Raw genomic sequence first — 16,994 nt, 5'->3', positions numbered from 1 at the left:
ATTATTTTGGCATTTTAAAAAGTGTACAAAGTATAATTTATTTTTTTTAAATTAATGGATGAGTGTGCGTAGTAATAGAGTGTTGAGAGAAATTTTTAGAGTGCATATAACTTCACCCTTTCTGTTTTTAACTCGTAAGCAGTTTAAGTTATAAGAAAAAAATTTTTTTTTTGAGTTTAAGTTATAAGGAATCTTAAGATTGAATATTTGCTTCACTTGCATCAGTATTGGGCCTTGGGTCCTGTTTCGTTCAACGAGGCCGAGTGGTCGGCGTGGGCCTTGCTGGTCGGCCCGCTGGCCAACTCACTGGCAAATGATCTGATGAATCAACCAAATGACTATTGGTTTCGGGTTTTGACTTTTTCTCAAGTCTTATGGCCGCCCACTTTTAGTTGCTAAAAGAATCAATCTTGCTCGAGGGAGGAAAAACAAAAAAAAAAAATAAAATTGAAGTTTAATCCTTTTTTATTCTATTGAAAATGGAGGACGAAGAAGAAGATCCACCTCTAGCTGTTCGAATTGACGAAACTACCCATGAATTCTCCAACTCTCATGAAAACGACGACGTTTCAGTTGGCGTAACCGTTATCACTGGCTTTCTTGGAGCTGGCAAATCCACTGTAACTAAAACCCTTGTTTTTGCTTAGTTTTTTTTAATAATTTATTTATGTAATTCTGCTCCCGTTCTTCGTGAAAATAGTGTTTTATTGTGCTTAATTTTGGTGGGTTTGTTTGCTTCTTCTGTTAATAACATGTAACGAAATGGTGTTGAAGTTTGAGAAACTTTTGAAGAAGTATTAAAATATGTGGGATTAGTATTATAGTTTGTGCCAAATTGTGAACTTTCAAATGGGGTTATGAATTTCAGCTTGTTAATTACATCTTGAATGGGAAACATGGAAAGAGAATTGCTGTCATCTTGAATGAGTTTGGTGAAGAGATTGGAGTTGAGAGAGCAATGATAAATGAAGGAGAAGGAGGTGCACTAGTTGAAGAGTGGGTGGAGTTGGCAAATGGGTGCATTTGTTGCACTGTTAAACATAGTTTAGTTCAAGCACTCGAGCAACTTGTACAGAGAAAAGAAAGGTAATGATTTTTTTTCTTTTCAAGCCATTAAGCATACAACTTATGGGGAATCTGATAGTTAAGTTTATCAGTGTTTATGACTTCTGAAATTTTGCAATAGACATGTTAGTTTCAGAAACTAATGGGATGAATTGTTGCTTTGTGACTTGTAGACTTGATCATATTTTGCTCGAGACCACTGGGTTAGCAAATCCTGCTCCTCTGGCATCTGTTCTTTGGTTGGATGACCAGCTGGAATCAGCTGTCAGGCTTGATTCTATTATCACTGTAAGCAAACTTATTTCTCATTTCTGTATGGTTTAGACTTTGCATTGTTGCTTTCTCAGGATTATCTTGATTATGCAGACTGTTTATTTTCTTGATATAGTATGTAGTAGTCTATTTTATGAGCTTGTGATGAATTTTATATCTTCAAGTTTTTATATGCTATATCCTGAGTTTCTACTTCTTTTATCTTGCTACCTTTTACCATATAATTTGGTTTTCAAATAGGTTGTGGATGCCAAAAATCTTCTTTTCCAGATTGATAAGTATCGTCACTTGTCTTCGTATCCTGAAGCAATTCATCAAATAGCATTTGCTGTAAGTCTTATGCCGTTCTACTCTCATGATGTAGTTCCACAATAGCTTTTGTATTTTCAGAAACAGTGTTTGCTTCTTCTTCTTTTTTTTTTTTTAATTTTATTTTTCTTACTTTTTTTATTTGGATATTTTGTGGAGTGTAATGAATATTGGATAAGTTGAGCATCTTAGAGGCTTATGAATGTCACTTATCTTGTAGGATGTTGTGATTCTTAACAAGGTCGATTTAGTTTCTCCAGAGCGTTCTGGAGATTCTCTTGATGAATTGGAGAAGGAAATACATGAAATTAACTCCCTTGCCCATGTCATCCACTCTGTTCGATGTCAAGTTGACCTGTCTGAAGTATTGAATTGTCGAGCATATGATGCCACAGTAAATCCTATAAAACTCTGTTCAGAATCATCGTGATAGGTGTATTAGTAGATTATACTGACCTACATTTGAACTGATGTTACTCGATTTTTACCCCTACTGGCTCACAGCATGTCACTCGTCTAGAAGGACTGTTGGAGGAACACCAATATAAATCTTCTCAGAATCTTCATGACAATAATGTGCGAACCTTGTCCATTTGTGAACCACTGGCAGTTAATCTTGATAAGGTAATTCTCCAAATTGCTAGCTGAAGTCATGCTCTACTTAGTTGGTGCACCTTGTTGTTTTTACATTTCTCACTAGTGTATACGGACAATTATTTGGATTATGTCTTCTAACTGATAAGTTAGATGACCGAATCCTTCTTGCTTATATGACTTGAAATTTGCAACAGTATATGTTCTGTTTATATAGTGTTTTAAACATCTCTCTTGTTAAAGTGCATTCTTTTGTGTGTAAAATAAATATTTTGTGTTTGATAATGCCTGCAATTATGTTTTATGTAGGTTCGCTTATGGCTTGAGGAGATTCTTTGGGATAAAAAAGATGGTATGGATGTGTACCGTTGCAAAGGGGTTTTAAGTGTTAAACACTCCGATCAACTGCATACTTTGCAGGTAATATTTTGCAATGATTGATAATGACATGAAAAGTTCACTTATGCTCTTGTTTTTTAAATAGACAAAGTGCTTTTCCATTTGTCATCTCTGATGCTTTGTCACTTTATGCTTTCTTCTAGATTCTCAGCTGTTTTTATGATAATATTCATAGTACTCTTAATTGTCTTTTGAGTTTCTCTTTTAGAGAATGTTAAAGATCTGGCAACAAGACATATAGTAGTAGGAAGAAGAAATGCCAACATTTTCAAGAATTTAATTCATCCTGTGGTTAGCTCTATTGTGAAATGGTTAATGGTATTCAGGGACCTCCTGTACCTCTCGATTAATGTATAGATAGATTTGGATGGTTTCAGATCAATGTAAATAGTTTGCTAAATTCTCGAAATCTTCAGTTAGAAATCTGCACCGAAATTCATGGGAAGCTACCTTAGAATCAGTGGAGAACTCTCTAAGTTCTATGTAGAAATCAAGTTTCTAATCATATCAGTTAAGCTTACCGTAAAAAAATTTCAGTTGGAAGGAGTGTCTGATTCAATTGAAAATTGTTCATTATTGGTTATTGGCGCCATTATTCACTAATGTATGCAAATTTATCTTTATTCTAATCACTGGCCTTGCCTCAGCTGGTTAGATGAATGCTGTCTCATTTCTAAATTGTTTGTTGCTGAACATTTGGCAGGCTGTGAGGGAGATTTATGAGATTGTTCCAGCTCGAAAATGGAGAACAGAGGAGAATCAGATGAATAAGATAGTTTTTATAGGTAATCCTCTAAAGGTGTTGCTGCTCTTTTTTTTTTCAGTAAAATCCTTAAAAAAAAAAAAAGAATTTAGTTTGAGCTCTTTCCCTCCCTGCTGCCCTCATTTATATTTTTGTTGTAATTTCTCTGGCAGGTCATCACCTGAATCAAGACATTCTTCAAGATTCCTTCAGAACTTGCACATTAGCAACTACTTAGCTTATAGTGAGAAGCATTTTGAAGAGATTTGCCATCTTGAAGCTTCAATTTTCTAAAGATTGTTTTTTGAGTCCAATTATTTTGAATGGAGCTCAAGCAGTTAGTTCATACAGTGTATACCGATTTTACCTGTTGAGTAGACTTTTTCTCGTAATTGGAATTTTATTAGTTTAAGCAGCAGCATGTATATTATATAAATTATCAGTGATCACCTCTTCCCCTTTAATTCTTTTTTTATTTTTTTATTTTTTTTTCACCTTAAAAAATTGAGAACCAGTGAATACTTAAATCTTGAAAAATCGAGAGTAGTGAATAGAAAAGGTATTGCACTGGGAGTTGGAGGCATCAAACTGCTCTGAATCTCGATGATCATAAGTTGCCCAAAGGAGACACAAGAAGAGTTTATTATTCCCTATTTCCGTTAGCAAACATGAAAGCTAATCTTATTTCCTGTTAAAAAGATTGCACAGGAGCTCAACGGAAACAGCAGGAACCTTTTTCCAATTTTATATAAGTGAAAACTGGAAACTCTTGGATCATAGTTCAAGTAGGAATCAAATTCAACTTTGGGAAACGATTAGGACGAGATATTGGCTTTTTGTAGACCTAAACTGCGAAATCATTCTCTCTATGGTCTATGTATAAATGTGTCTTGTGACTACTGACTGGCACTAGAACATTGGGACAGCAACTGGCAAGCAAGGAAGCACGCAAGCAAAGCTAACGTATAAGCTCTCTCTGTGTCTTATTAATGGCCTCTCAAGGTGTTTTTGGCAGTATTAATCAAGAAGAAGAGTTTGATTTACCGTTGGGGTACCGATTTTCACCCAATGGTCAAGAGATTATCGTGCAATATCTTACTAAAAAGATCTTGAACCAACGGCTTCCTAGCAATATTATCAAAGACATTGATCTGTATGCTTATGATCATCCTCGTCAACTCCCAATCGGTGATTCATTCTTTTCATTATAGTTTTTAGATTTTGCTCCACTACACATAGTATTTTGATACATTCTGGTTTTTCTTGTTTAATTTATATATAATATGTATTACCTGTTCAGGTGAATTTAAGAATTGTAAGCCGGACGAGGGGTACTTCTTCACCCAGTTGGAAAACAGAGATGGCAAGGGACAGCCTAAGCGGACGACGAAGAGTGGTTACTGGAAGGATACCGGTAAAGTTGAACAAATAATTTGGAATAATTCAATTGTTGGGTTCAAGAAAATTCTCGTCTTCTACGAGGGGAAGCCGCCGACAGGAACGAGAAGTCGCTGGGTCATGCATGAATTTAGAGTTAATCCCTCGTATCTTTCGGCCTTTGCTCTTGACATAACCACTCAGACCGAGGTCCGTACTAACTAATAAGCAACACTGCTTCGTCACTTCTGCTTAATTACAGGGAAATCTGATTTAATCTTTAATTAAATTGCACTACTTATAATATCATTTTCTTTTACTAAATAATGTTCTGATTTCATCTTATTAACTTTAGGTAGTGAATTACGTGGCATGCAAAATTCATCACAAAAAAGAGAGTGGCAATAAACGTTCAGAAGCCGGGAAAAAGAAAAATTTACCAGTACGCAAAAAGACTAAAGCATGTTGATGACTTAGGAACAGTCACAGCCGATTACTTGGCCACCATCGGCCGAGTGGAGAGTCTCCGCTGGAGACTGATTTTTTTTCTTTTTTCTTTTTTTCATGGAAAGATGGAGCATAATGATTTCTGTGCTGAAATAAAGAACTGGCAGAAGATTCATGGATGAATTTACCGTTTGATTTCTGAAATAGGTAAAACAAGTATTGATTTGATTTATAATTCTAACCTCCCCTCTTAATATTGAATCTGTTTATGTCTTCTCACGCAAAAAGCCACCATGGTCTATCAATTTCAGTTTTATTTTGTTTTTGCTTTAATTTGTTTTTCAATCGTAATTCTAAACTCCCCTCCAAATAATGAATCCGTGTAAAAAGTACTGTTTCTATTTGAATGATGAACCTGATCCGTTCGGAAAAAAAAAAGTTTATGCTTTTGATAAAAATTGGGGAAATTAAAAAAACACAAAATGACAAATATCCCAACCGGATGGTTCGATTAAAGTTCGTTTGAAAGAGCTAATTCGGTTCTGTTAGGTTAGCTTTGAGCGAACGCTGGGCAGCTGTCGGTTTTATTCCGGTTCGAGTTGAGCTCAATTAGATAGTGTAATACGGCGAAAGCAATTTAATATTATAATTGCATTATATTATTAAATCTATCATACTATTAAACTACACAATTTAATTATTTTCTTAAATTTTAATAAAGTTAAGAATCTTAAACCAAACGAGTATTACGTATAAGGGTCCAACTACAATATAACTATAGTTTCATACACTATCCTTTGACTTTTTGTGATCCAACCATTAAATCTAACCCAAGTTGCAAAAGCTATTTCAACGACATGGATGCACTTGCTTGATTATTAAAGATGTAGTCCATTCTGTTTATTAAAATAAAAAAAAGGAAAAATTAAGTTTTAAAATTTTAACATATTAGTCCATTAAAATATTTTATTGTATGGGTCAAAGGTGAACATATTTATATATTAAAAATATGGATGGATTATTTTAGTTTGCTAAAATATTCTCCACTCCCATTTACTTAAAATACCAATTGGATTATAATAATATTATCTTGTTTTTAGTGTAATACAAGATTGGACTAGGTTTTATAAAAATTTTGACAATATTAAAATAAATAAATAAATAATCATTAAATAAATACTTGATAGTCGTTTAAATTTCATTACAGAGTTTTAGTTTAAAATCTTTTACTTTATTTAAGTTTAAAAAAATTATTAAATCGCATGATTTAATAAAGTTCAAAATTTATATATAACACTATTTTATTATAGACATCCTCATTTTTTTTAATGCGAACATGTTATTAATTATTATTTTTAATGTGAACACGTTATTAACCTTTTTTTTAACAAGGTCACGCTATTAATTTATAAAATTTAATAGAATCAATTTTAAAACCATTATTAAACTATATAATTTGATAAAATCGTTTTAATTAACTATTAGATATAATTTAAAAGTGTGTTGGTATAAAAAAAATTATTAAATTATATTATTTAATAGTGTATCCGCATCACAAAAAAACCAATGCTCGTATAAACGGTGACGACGCAGATAAATTTTACCATCCCTAATTCCCTAATTCCCTTTCTCTTTCTTTACTTCTTTGTATTGTGAAAGAGAGAGAACGACAAATTCACTCGCACACACCCACGCCCACGCTGCCGCCGCTGTCACTTTCGTTCAAGTGTGCCAGCGCTGCAGCTTCTAGCCGTTCTCGATTTGCTTCCTCGTTCCAGTTGCTGCCGCCTCTGCGGTCGCTGCCTCCGGCTTCGTTCGCTGCCGTCAGCGCCATAAGGTGAGGTTATACGTGCGATTCCAAATTGTGCATGAATGGATGTTTGAAATTCAATCTTATTTTGGGCTTTTTAAGAGGCGTTACAGGCACTGAAACTGTTCAATCTTCTTTGTATAATGGCTGTTTGTACTTGTTGCTGATTTAGTTTCTTAATATTGTAATTGTTCTTGTCTTGAGTGTTGATGGTGATGAAATATCAATCTATTATATATGTTTGTCATTTGGAGTTGTAACTTCAGTAGCTTGCGGCCTTGGTACTGGATTGCGCGTTATTTTTTTTCTTTTTCGTCAGCTTTTTTTTTTTTTTAAATACTTGTTGTGGTTGCTTGGTAGTTGGTATTCATTTTTGTTTTCATTTTTGCATCATTGAGCTGGGCTGGTACTTGATTCATTTTGAAATTGAATTGAATTTTGGAATAGGTTGTAACCCGAATTGCAACCAAAACTGAAATTTATATCTGAATTTGCAATTCTAACCGATCCAAAACTCGAACCCAAACTCAACCGAGCCGAATTAAATTCGCTTTCGGTTTGGTTTGCTTTTTGAATTTGATTGGGTTGAATTCTCCCATCCGAACTGCTTGTAACCCAAACTGAAACCCGAACAACCCCCGAAACCTGATATGCCCATCCCTTAGTATCTATATTCCATTACTGTTGATCTGATTAGCCTGATCTTCAAAATTCTTCTATTCTGTAGCTGATCTTTTATTTTATTATCAAAATTTATTAGAATGGGATGAGAGCAAGAGTTCTATTCAATATTGTTGTTTTCAAATCTTTCTGTCTTTTTAATGATTTTGGACTTGGGATTGGGAAGAAGTGTGATACACAGTGTATGAGTGATTAGAGGCAAAAAGGATCGTTACTGATGTTCTAGTCTAATCTCAGGGCCAACTGTTTTGACTGATGGCATTGGTTGTAATCTGTGGGCAACCGAGCAGTGGAAAGTCACTGGCAGCAACATGTCTAGCTGAAGCTCTAAAAGAATCAGAGGCAAAAGAGACTGTCAGGATTATTGATGAAGCTTCTTTTCATCTTGATCGCAATCAGAGCTATGCCAGTATGCCTGCAGAGAAGAATTTGCGTGGAGTTCTCAGGTCTGAAGTTGATAGATCTGTGTCCAAAGATAATATTATAATAGTAGATTCTTTGAACAGTATCAAGGGCTACAGATATGAGTTATGGTGCTTGGCTCGTGCTGCAGGGATTAGATACTGTGTTCTGTATTGCGACTTGGAAGAAGATCATTGTAGAAAATGGAATAAAGAGCGCCATGAGAAAGGAGAAGCCGCTTATGATGATAAGATATTTGAAGATTTGGTAAGAAGGTTCGAGAAGCCAGATAGAAGAAATCGGTGGGATTCCCCTTTGTTTGAACTGTGCCCATATAAAGATGCAATAGAAAATTCTTCCGCCGCCATTTTGGACGCCGTTGCTTATCTAACCAAAAAGGTGGATTCAAAATCACGGGATGTTAAGATCTTACAGCCAACAATTGCAACACAAAATACACGATTCTCTGAGGCAAATTCATTGTATGAATTAGACAGAGCAACTCAAGAGGTGATTAATGCCGTTGTCGAAGCGCAATCCAAGGCTCTTGGAGGGCCCATGAATGGGATATCTCTTGGGCAGGGTTTACCAAATATCAGTATTTCAAGGTCAGTTGGGCTGCCAGAGCTACGAAGGCTGCGAAGAACATTCATCAAATTGACAGGGCAAACAAGTTTGAGTGGACCACCACCTCCCTCAGATGCTGACAGTGCAAAGCGGATGTTTGTTGACTACTTGAATAGGGAACTAGAAACAACTGTTTGAAGGATGACGATGTTTTAGTAAGCTATTTGATACATCTCTGGGTTAATCCTCCTTTTGAGTTTTTGAATACTCTTCTAGGTTGTGTTGCAATATGAATGGCTTTGTACTAAGAAGTAATGTATTGCTTTCCGGGGAAAGAAATAAAAAAAAGAAAAAAGAATGTTGTGTTTTTCGCATCTATTGCATCAGAGAAAGCCTAATTATCATTTTTCATTTATCATTGGGCACCATTGTACCATTTCCTAGCAGACGTGCGATCAATAAATTTCTGTCAAGGATTCGTGTCGAGCAGAGCAGTACTTGAGAAATTAATAGCCCAAGGCTTCTACCAACATTTTTTATTACGGCCGAATAGTCAATCTAGAACCAAATCTAATCTACAGGTTGGCATCAGCGATTAAGTTAGGCTATCAAATTTCCATCAACCCAATTAAATTAGAAAAAATTAAGTTGGTAAATGAGTAATGGGCAAAGAAACCCCCTGATTTTGACGGGATCAATTTTTCTGTTGAGAATGAAAATAAGAACCCAAAAGAAACTTTCATGTTTCGCGTTGGTGTCATTTGACATGCTGAAATGCTTGAAAGCAAAAAATCAATGCAGAGTCCATTCTGATTCTGTTTTGACAAGTGGTACATTTTAACGCTGTCTCTGTTAATTAAATCCAGCTAATCGCAGACTTAAATAAAGGGTATTATACTCCATAATCAGATGACGGGCAAAATCACAACCGCCCATTCCACTTCTGTACCAAATCCAAGGCCAGAATCTGGCCAAGCCACCCACTAGTGCAATACCACCTGTCATTCTAGCAAATGCCAGATGGGCTTGAATCTTTTTTTAAGGCTGGCGCAGCGTAGCTGCGTAATTGACAGAACAAACAAATTTAATAGTGGCACTAAAAGCAAAAGCTTGCAACATAAATTACAATTATTCCTTATTTGTGTTGTAGAGGAGAAATGATTTGCTGCCTGTTTGTTTTGTCTAAAAGTTAGAGCCTTTGATTGTTTTTCAGATCTGATTTAATTAAAGTATTTATTTCCAACCCAACACAATCCCCAAAAACTTGAGTTCGATATATAACTGGACGCTTAACAAAAGTAGCTCTGTTTGCTTTCAATCTTTGTTCTTCACTGATTCAACGACTCTTTCAATTGGTGCGCATTCAAAATCCCTAATTTTGTTTTCATTTTTCTTTTCTTTTCATCTCTTATTGTGCTCTTGATCTGATTTCTTTTTTGAGATCTGGGTTTCCTATAGTTGATTATAGAAATGGGAACTTTTGCATTCTGGTCTTTTGGGTAGTTGAAGTTGTGTAAAGCAAATGATAGTTTTTCTTTTTTCTTTTTTTTGGGGAACATTCATGCCAGCCGTTACTGAATCTAAATTAATTGTGTGATATTGATTCGGTGGATCTTTGACTTTTCTTATTGCAGATTGATCTGATTGGTTGGTTGATTACTTGCTGTTGCAGGGTGGTGTTTCTACAATTGGCATTACTCAGTAGTGTACAATCAGCATTACTATTCTGAGAGAACTTTATTCTTTTTTCGGTGTGATTTGGACTTTTGGTTCTGCTACACTGTTCAGTTTTTGTGAATTACTGATCTGTAATCAGGAACTCAAACTTGGGTGTGGTGATCTGGTTCGTGCGTTTTTAGTAATGTGAGTGTGTGTGATGCTCCAATCACACGTGAAATCTCTGTGCATTTTATTGGAGATTTAGTTTAAAAAGGAGTATCTCAATGCTTGTTTTAGTTGTACGGATTCATGGTAACATATATCGGAACTTATGTGTTATGATAGGTTATGGTTTTCGTTGTTCCTGGATTAATACATTAAAGGGATTTGCTATCTAGTGGACTTTGAAACTCTAGACTGTATAGGCGATCAGCAATTTGGACATGAGAAGCCCCTGGTGCAATAAACTGTCTGTTATTCTTGGCCGCGGACCCCCACTCAGCTGGTTGTTATTATGCTTTTTAAGCATTGTTGCGCTAATTGCTGTATTAGGATCATCAACCTCTAATACCTTAGACTTTGTAACTTCATCCTCGAAACCCAATATTTATTCAAGCTATAGGAGGCTAAAGGAGCAAGCTGCGGTTGATTATTTGGAGCTTAGAACTCTTTCATTGGGAACAACTAGGCCAAAGGAGCTTGATCTTTGTGGCAAAGAAAGAGAAAACTTTGTGCCTTGTTACAATGTGTCAGCAAATTTGTTGGCTGGGTTTAAAGAGGGAGAGGAGTTTGATCGGCATTGTGGAATGTCAGGACTAGGAGACCGGTGTTTGGTTCGGCCCCCAAAGGATTATAAGATCCCCTTGAGGTGGCCAGCTGGTAGAGATGTGATATGGAGTGCAAATGTGAAGATAACAAAAGACCAATTTCTTTCTTCTGGAAGCATGACAAAGAGGTACTCCTTAATTTATGCTAAACATGATTCTTCGGTGGTTGTAAGTGTTAAATTGAAACTTACATTGATCCTCTACAGTTGCATGATTTGCTCAAATCATTAGGATTGCATAGTTTCATTCAAAGTTTATTGTTCTCCTCTCTGTTTTTTGTTGGATTTGTGAGATATGATGATTTAGTCATGTCTTTGTCATCTGTAATAAATCTGCTAGGTTGATGTTACTGGAAGAGAATCAAATTGCATTTCATTCTGAAGATGGATTGGTATTTGACGGTGTCAAAGATTATTCTCGCCAGATTGCTGAGATGATAGGGCTAGGAACTGACTCTGAATTTCTTCAAGCCGGTGTAAGTTTTCTTTGCATATCATGGTTATTAATGCATATATTTTAACATTAACGTCAAAACTTGCCAAAAGAGCTTGCGTTTGTTGAATAGAAACTTTAGTATCATTTTATTCTAGCAGTAAAACCCAGGCATGTTTTGTGTCTATTTTGCAATTTTTCTTTTGCCCTTTTATCTTTTTGAAAGGAAAATAGAACTCTTCGCATTATGATTTTTAATCTTTGCTATGTCCCTTACAGGTTCAGTCTGTACTTGATGTTGGCTGTGGATTTGGAAGTTTTGGAGCTCATTTAGTATCATTGAAGCTGATGGCTGTTTGTGTTGCGGTGTATGAGGCAACTGGCAGCCAAGTTCAGTTGGCCCTTGAGAGAGGTCTTCCAGCTATGATTGGCAACTTCATCTCAAGACAACTTCCATATCCATCATTGTCGTTTGACATGGTTCATTGTGCTCAGTGTGGGATCATTTGGGATCAAAAAGGTACATCTGGACTTATTAAGCATTTTTCTTCTAGTCACCGGTGTGCTTTCTTTTGGTTGATTCAAAATATTATTTGGAGAAAGGAATGTGAGTGTAGCTGGAATCCTATATTTTGCTTTCTGTTGTTTGCTTAAAATTTATTGTGTTTGTTTCAGTGCTGAATTGTTCTTATCTGAAAGTGTTACAAATAGGGGTTCACTGTTTTAATCCATTGACTGACATCCATAGGTATTTTATTACTGCTTATTTAGTTTTAACCACAGCATATAGGTGCTGCTTGGCCATAAATGAAAGAATCATATGGTTATCGACCCTGAGTGAATTCCTGACTGATATGAGCCTACCTTCTTTAAATTTCTGTGCTGAAATTTAGTGGAATGATGTATCTCAAGAATAATATCAGGAAGGATAAGATGGCTGTATAGGGTAAGAAATCCATTTGCTGGTAAATTTTGGCAAAGACCAGATGGCATTCAAACTGGATGCTGTATTTTGAGCTGTTAGCAACTTAGCATGGCTGGCCGCAGCTGGATTGTTTGCTAAAATCTTATGAGCCTTTTTTTTTTTTAACCTGAACTGAAATTATATTTCCTGTCTATTAATATTCAAAATTGTCTAAAATTCTTTGTGTCCTCTGCCCCTCCATTGTTATAATTTTATTGACAAATAGCATGTATTGAACTGATTCTGAACTTCTATGCTGAAATGCCGTCTCTGCAGATCTCATCCCAATTGGATTGTTGGCATTAATAGGCCATTATACATAAGAAATTTTTTCCTTTGTGAAAATATTCCAATAATGCATATTCCACCAAATCACATTCTATGTTATTAGGTTGTCAGACACAGATATAGTCTTAACCAGACTTATATGGTCAATATTTTTTAGTTTGAATGATAAACAAAAAAGGTGAGAGATAGAAACATTGGAAACCATAGAATACACATCTGATGTTGGAATTACTTAATTTTTTTAATTCTCAGGAATTATAAAACACTCGAGTTTTTTGTAATATACCACTGTATTCGTGTTGGACGTTTCAATGATCAAGTCTATGCTATTGTCGATGTGATTTGGTTAACTAATGCCATGATTTCTTTAATTTTTATTTTTAGTGTGTGCGTACTACTTTCTTCTGAGAATCTCATTGCTTAGCTTCTGACCATTACTACACAAAACAGAAGGCATATTTCTGATTGAAGCGGACCGGTTACTCAAGCCCGGAGGTTACTTTGTTTTAACCTCGCCTGAAAGCAAGCCGCGGGGAAGTTCATCAAGTAGGAAGAATAAAAGCTTGCTAAAGGTAATGGAAGAATTCACTGAAAAAATATGTTGGAGTTTAATTGCTCAGCAGGATGAGACTTTCATTTGGCAAAAGACTGTTGATGCTCATTGCTACACATCTCGGTGAGATTCTATAACAATAAGCACTTTTCTATTACACTTTATTTCTTTTTGAAAGGTTTATTTTCTGTTTTGAAAGGAATTACAACTTATTTTAGTTTTGCTGCTAGGTAGAAGGTTTTTTTAACTTTAGTAACTTCCATATTTCCATGTGCCTTGTTATACTGAATTATGTTTGTGAGAAATTATCATACTTCTTTCTCAAAGTAATGGCTCTAAGGGAAAACTCTTCTGATGCTTCTTTTTTTCTTCTATAACATAGCAAGCATGGTTTACCACTTTGCAAAGAAGAACATGATGCTGTACCATACTATCATCCCCTTGTTTCATGTATAAGTGCAACAAACAGCAAGCGCTGGATTTCCATCCAGAATAGGTCCTCTGGTTCCCAACTGAGCTCAGCTGAGCTTGAAGTTCACGGAAAGTATTGTTTCAAGATTATCTTCTCCCAATGTATTGTTTTGGTTGTGCTACATGCAGCTTGTGTATTAATTCCTTATTGGTGTGTTGTTCCTGTTCCAGTTTTTTGATGGAGTTTTGTCCTTACAGGAGTCCAGCCTGAAGATTTTTTTGACGACTTACAGGTCTGGAGGTCAGCTCTGAAAAATTTCTGGTCGTTGCTCACTCCCCTAATTTTCTCAGACCATCCTAAGAGGCCAGGCGATGAAGATCCATTACCTCCATTTAACATGATACGCAATGTGATGGACATGAATGCTCATTATGGGGGTTTAAATGCTGCATTTTTGGAGGAGAAAAAATCTGTGTGGGTGATGAATGTTGTGCCTGTCAATGCTCGAAATACGCTTCCACTCATACTTCATCAAGGCTTTGCTGGTGTTTTGCATGATTGGTAAGTTAAGTTTTGGATTTGTTAAATAAAATTTGTGAGTGTGATGTTTGTAAGCATCTTAGAATTGAGCCGATTAAGAATCAGGATTGATCACTTGGTTTTGCAGAAAGAAAAATAAAAACAAAAATTCAATTTCTTCTGAGGTTTTCCTGATTGAATTTTCTGGCAAATTTGTTGATAAAAGTTTTTATTTTGAATGGTTTATGCTATTTGAATAATTTCTGATTTTGAAACCTGCTGAGATTAAGTTGCTAACAATTGTTCTGTAGCCTTTTTGTGTTGACTTCTTTACAATTTTTTTTTCAGTGAGGATGTTGACTTCTTTACTTCTTAGGGAAGAGTAAATTTCTAAGATATAAAATTTGCCCATATAACAGGAATTTAGGAAATCAAGATCCCTCAAATGATAACTATGTTTGACTCTTTCTTTGATCTACATGTCCCAAGACAGTTATACGTATTTGCTGAGGACCTTCATAAAATTCAAAGGCATGTTTAAGACAAAATTTAAAAAATTCTAGTTATTTTTTGTTTTTGTTATTTGTTAGTTCTGAATTGAAATATTTTGTCGAGAAGAAAATTACTGTGTCAGACTCTCAGCTGTATCATTTAGATTTACAGATCTGATCTATCTGTATGGGCACAGGTGTGAACCCTTCCCCACTTATCCCCGAACATATGACATGCTTCATGCAAATGGGCTCCTCTCACATCTCTCTTCAGAGAGGTGCGATCTGATGGATTTATTTTTGGAGATGGATCGAATTCTACGCCCTGAGGTATTTTTTCTGCGTTCCATTTGTTTATTATCCAACTGCTTATTCTTGAACATTATGCTGTAGCCTACAAAGTTGTTTATTATGGTCATTTGCTCCTTGTTCCCGGTATTGTTTTACAGCAGTCAATAATCCACCATCACTTTATTTTGATATATGAGATATGTGTTTGGTCACCAGGGATGGGTTGTTATTTCTGATAAATTGGGAGCTATAGAGATGGCACGAATGGTTGTTACACAGATGCGATGGGAAGCAAGGGTGATCGACCTTCAGAATGGGAGTGACCAACGGCTACTTGTTTGTCAAAAACCTTTCTTGAAAAAATAATTGATTTAGCATCACATGATACGACTTGTACATTTTTTTGGGTCTCTGGTAATCACTCAAAATCTGTCCAGAGGTGGAGGATAAATCATTGGCAGTAATAACCTTACGCCCTTGTTACTATTGCCGCAGCACGAATAGTCTCACTGCATCAGCATTTGTTGTGTATGCCAAGGTGCTCGACAGATTTTATGTCAACAACTGATCCAAGGGCTCTGCTCGAAGCTGTAGATTAGAAAGTTTGTCGCACAAAGTTGCTGCAATTCATTTTTTTTTTTTTTTGGTTCTTTTTGTCAAGGCGATTGTAGCAATTCATTCATCCAATTTTTTGTTTCCCCCCACCCCCCGGGGTTCTTTATTTCTTTGTTATCTTGATATTGGACCCAAAAGTTTCTGTATTGAACAGTCACTGATGACCACGGAATGACATAGCAACCATTGTATTGTAACTCTTGCGTATGTCCGCAATTTTCTTTCACGCTTAAGCTTATGCACTGAGTGCTGAAATAAGGAATGGGTTGAAAGCCTCGTACTGTCAACGAGAACTTTAGTGACCAAGGCTTTGTTCGCTGAGCGTGAAACGTTCATGCCTTCCGCCCACTAGATGAGTAGTAAGCCTATGGGCTGCATGTGCATATTACGTGATCTTCTTCTTTGAAATATTACGTAAGAGACACAGAAGTGCCGGCTGCCGCTGCTTGCTTGTGCCGTTTGTTCAGTTGTAATTGTGTCGAGATTCATCGGCGCCATTACCGTGTAGTTGCTATATCCACAATACTCCAGAATAGCATTATTGTCGCTGTCAATTCTTCTACTTTCTGCCTCAAAGAGGTATCCCAAGTTTCTTTAAGTTTTTTAATCCGACAAACAACACAGTCACTGTCCTGAAAAGTAACAAATAAAGAAAAATTGAATGGGACTTAATTGATTAGCTAGTTCCAAGAAACTAAACAAATAAAAATATATTTTGTAATTTTCTATCAAGAAATGCGAAAAATTGGTGAAGGAAAGTCTAAAATATTTTTATTTTGAGTCAAGTATCTATGTGTATCTTTTTAACTTATTGTTTTAAATTAAACTTAAGATTTTTTTAGGTTGCTAGGGTGGATGATGAAGAGTAGGAATCTATATTATACTAGGATTAGTTTCCTTATTAACTAAAGTTTAAAAATTTTTTAATTCCTTTCTAATTTAGAATTTTGTTTCCCTTTCAATTTAGGATTTTGTTTTACTTCATGAATTAGGATAATTATTACTACTATAAATAGCTCCCTCTTGTAGCCTTTGAAGGTAGAATTTTGAGTTTAATAATATTTCAATTTTCAAATCTCTTTGTGAGTATTTGAACAGTTAATTCTCGGTATTCTGCGGAATCAAAGAGTCTTAACCCCTAAATTCACGGTATTCTTTTGAATCAACGTGAATTTAGTTGTTCTTTTGTTCCAGTATTCTCTAGAATCAACGAAATATTTTGAATATTAAACTTCTACTGCATCGGCTTGGTATCAGAGCCAAAACCTGGTATCACC

General features: G+C 35.6%; 4 protein-coding genes across 9 annotated transcripts; all 4 read left to right on the top strand.

Moving 5' to 3' along the window:
- The first annotated feature begins 366 nt into the window (after nucleotides 1-366).
- Nucleotides 367-3,846, top strand: LOC102627182 (uncharacterized). 2 transcript variants are annotated; one of them, XM_025101426.2, is made up of 9 exons: nucleotides 369-620; nucleotides 869-1,086; nucleotides 1,239-1,353; nucleotides 1,579-1,668; nucleotides 1,868-2,041; nucleotides 2,152-2,271; nucleotides 2,551-2,661; nucleotides 3,344-3,425; nucleotides 3,556-3,846. In XM_025101426.2, exons 1-9 carry the CDS (start codon nucleotides 480-482, stop codon nucleotides 3,618-3,620), a joined length of 1,116 nt encoding a protein of 371 aa, XP_024957194.1. In that variant the 5' UTR covers nucleotides 369-479; the 3' UTR covers nucleotides 3,621-3,846. The 2 variants fall into 2 exon arrangements, with proteins under 2 accessions (XP_024957196.1, XP_024957194.1); XM_025101428.2 differs by lacking the exon at nucleotides 1,579-1,668 and having other exon boundaries at nucleotides 367-620.
- Nucleotides 3,847-3,964: 118 nt separating this feature from the next.
- On the top strand, nucleotides 3,965-5,918 carry LOC102627678 (NAC domain-containing protein 83). Of its 2 annotated transcripts, none has more exons than XM_025101429.2 (3): nucleotides 3,965-4,570; nucleotides 4,683-4,915; nucleotides 5,115-5,918. In XM_025101429.2, the coding sequence occupies exons 1-3, from the start codon at nucleotides 4,372-4,374 to the stop codon at nucleotides 5,226-5,228; spliced, it is 546 nt and encodes a 181-aa protein (XP_024957197.1). In that variant the 5' UTR covers nucleotides 3,965-4,371; the 3' UTR covers nucleotides 5,229-5,918. The 2 variants fall into 2 exon arrangements, with proteins under 2 accessions (XP_024957197.1, XP_006484176.1); XM_006484113.4 differs by having other exon boundaries at nucleotides 4,683-4,969; nucleotides 5,115-5,870.
- Nucleotides 5,919-6,782: 864 nt separating this feature from the next.
- Nucleotides 6,783-9,040, top strand: LOC112498987 (protein KTI12 homolog). Its single transcript, XM_025101333.2, has 2 exons — nucleotides 6,783-7,043; nucleotides 7,935-9,040. The coding sequence occupies exon 2, from the start codon at nucleotides 7,953-7,955 to the stop codon at nucleotides 8,862-8,864; it is 912 nt and encodes a 303-aa protein (XP_024957101.1). The 5' UTR covers nucleotides 6,783-7,043; nucleotides 7,935-7,952; the 3' UTR covers nucleotides 8,865-9,040.
- Nucleotides 9,041-9,719: 679 nt separating this feature from the next.
- LOC102628451 (probable methyltransferase PMT5) lies at nucleotides 9,720-15,914 on the top strand. 4 transcript variants are annotated; one of them, XM_052439299.1, is made up of 10 exons: nucleotides 9,727-10,021; nucleotides 10,301-10,529; nucleotides 10,671-11,280; nucleotides 11,492-11,627; nucleotides 11,864-12,104; nucleotides 13,287-13,512; nucleotides 13,772-13,931; nucleotides 14,061-14,362; nucleotides 15,009-15,141; nucleotides 15,319-15,914. In XM_052439299.1, exons 3-10 carry the CDS (start codon nucleotides 10,769-10,771, stop codon nucleotides 15,466-15,468), a joined length of 1,860 nt encoding a protein of 619 aa, XP_052295259.1. In that variant the 5' UTR covers nucleotides 9,727-10,021; nucleotides 10,301-10,529; nucleotides 10,671-10,768; the 3' UTR covers nucleotides 15,469-15,914. The 4 variants fall into 4 exon arrangements, with proteins under 4 accessions (XP_052295260.1, XP_052295259.1, XP_052295258.1 ...); XM_052439298.1 differs by having other exon boundaries at nucleotides 10,339-11,280; XM_052439297.1 differs by having other exon boundaries at nucleotides 10,301-11,280.
- The last annotated feature ends 1,080 nt before the right edge of the window (nucleotides 15,915-16,994 follow it).

The sequence above is a fragment of the Citrus sinensis genome, chromosome 4, assembly GCF_022201045.2.
Source record: "Citrus sinensis cultivar Valencia sweet orange chromosome 4, DVS_A1.0, whole genome shotgun sequence".
Classification (NCBI taxonomy): Eukaryota; Viridiplantae; Streptophyta; class Magnoliopsida; order Sapindales; family Rutaceae; genus Citrus; species Citrus sinensis.
This window is presented reverse-complemented; position numbering and strand designations above follow the sequence as displayed.

Bases quoted from the DNA above. Each gene is read 5' to 3' on its own strand.
- LOC102627182 (XM_025101426.2), top strand. From the start codon at position 480: ATGGAGGACGAAGAAGAAGATCCACCTCTAGCTGTTCGAATTGACGAA. The intron at 621-868 runs GTAACTAAAACC...TATGAATTTCAG, and splicing joins TTGGAGCTGGCAAATCCACT to CTTGTTAATTACATCTTGAA. The intron at 2,042-2,151 runs GTAAATCCTATA...ACTGGCTCACAG, and splicing joins GTCGAGCATATGATGCCACA to CATGTCACTCGTCTAGAAGG.
- LOC102628451 (XM_052439298.1), top strand. From the start codon at position 10,769: ATGAGAAGCCCCTGGTGCAATAAACTGTCTGTTATTCTTGGCCGCGGA. The intron at 11,628-11,863 runs GTAAGTTTTCTT...TGTCCCTTACAG, and splicing joins CTGAATTTCTTCAAGCCGGT to GTTCAGTCTGTACTTGATGT. The intron at 14,363-15,008 runs GTAAGTTAAGTT...GTATGGGCACAG, and splicing joins GCTGGTGTTTTGCATGATTG to GTGTGAACCCTTCCCCACTT.
- LOC112498987 (XM_025101333.2), top strand. From the start codon at position 7,953: ATGGCATTGGTTGTAATCTGTGGGCAACCGAGCAGTGGAAAGTCACTG.
- LOC102627678 (XM_006484113.4), top strand. From the start codon at position 4,372: ATGGCCTCTCAAGGTGTTTTTGGCAGTATTAATCAAGAAGAAGAGTTT. The intron at 4,571-4,682 runs GTGATTCATTCT...TTACCTGTTCAG, and splicing joins TCCTCGTCAACTCCCAATCG to GTGAATTTAAGAATTGTAAG. The intron at 4,970-5,114 runs GTCCGTACTAAC...TATTAACTTTAG, and splicing joins ACATAACCACTCAGACCGAG to GTAGTGAATTACGTGGCATG.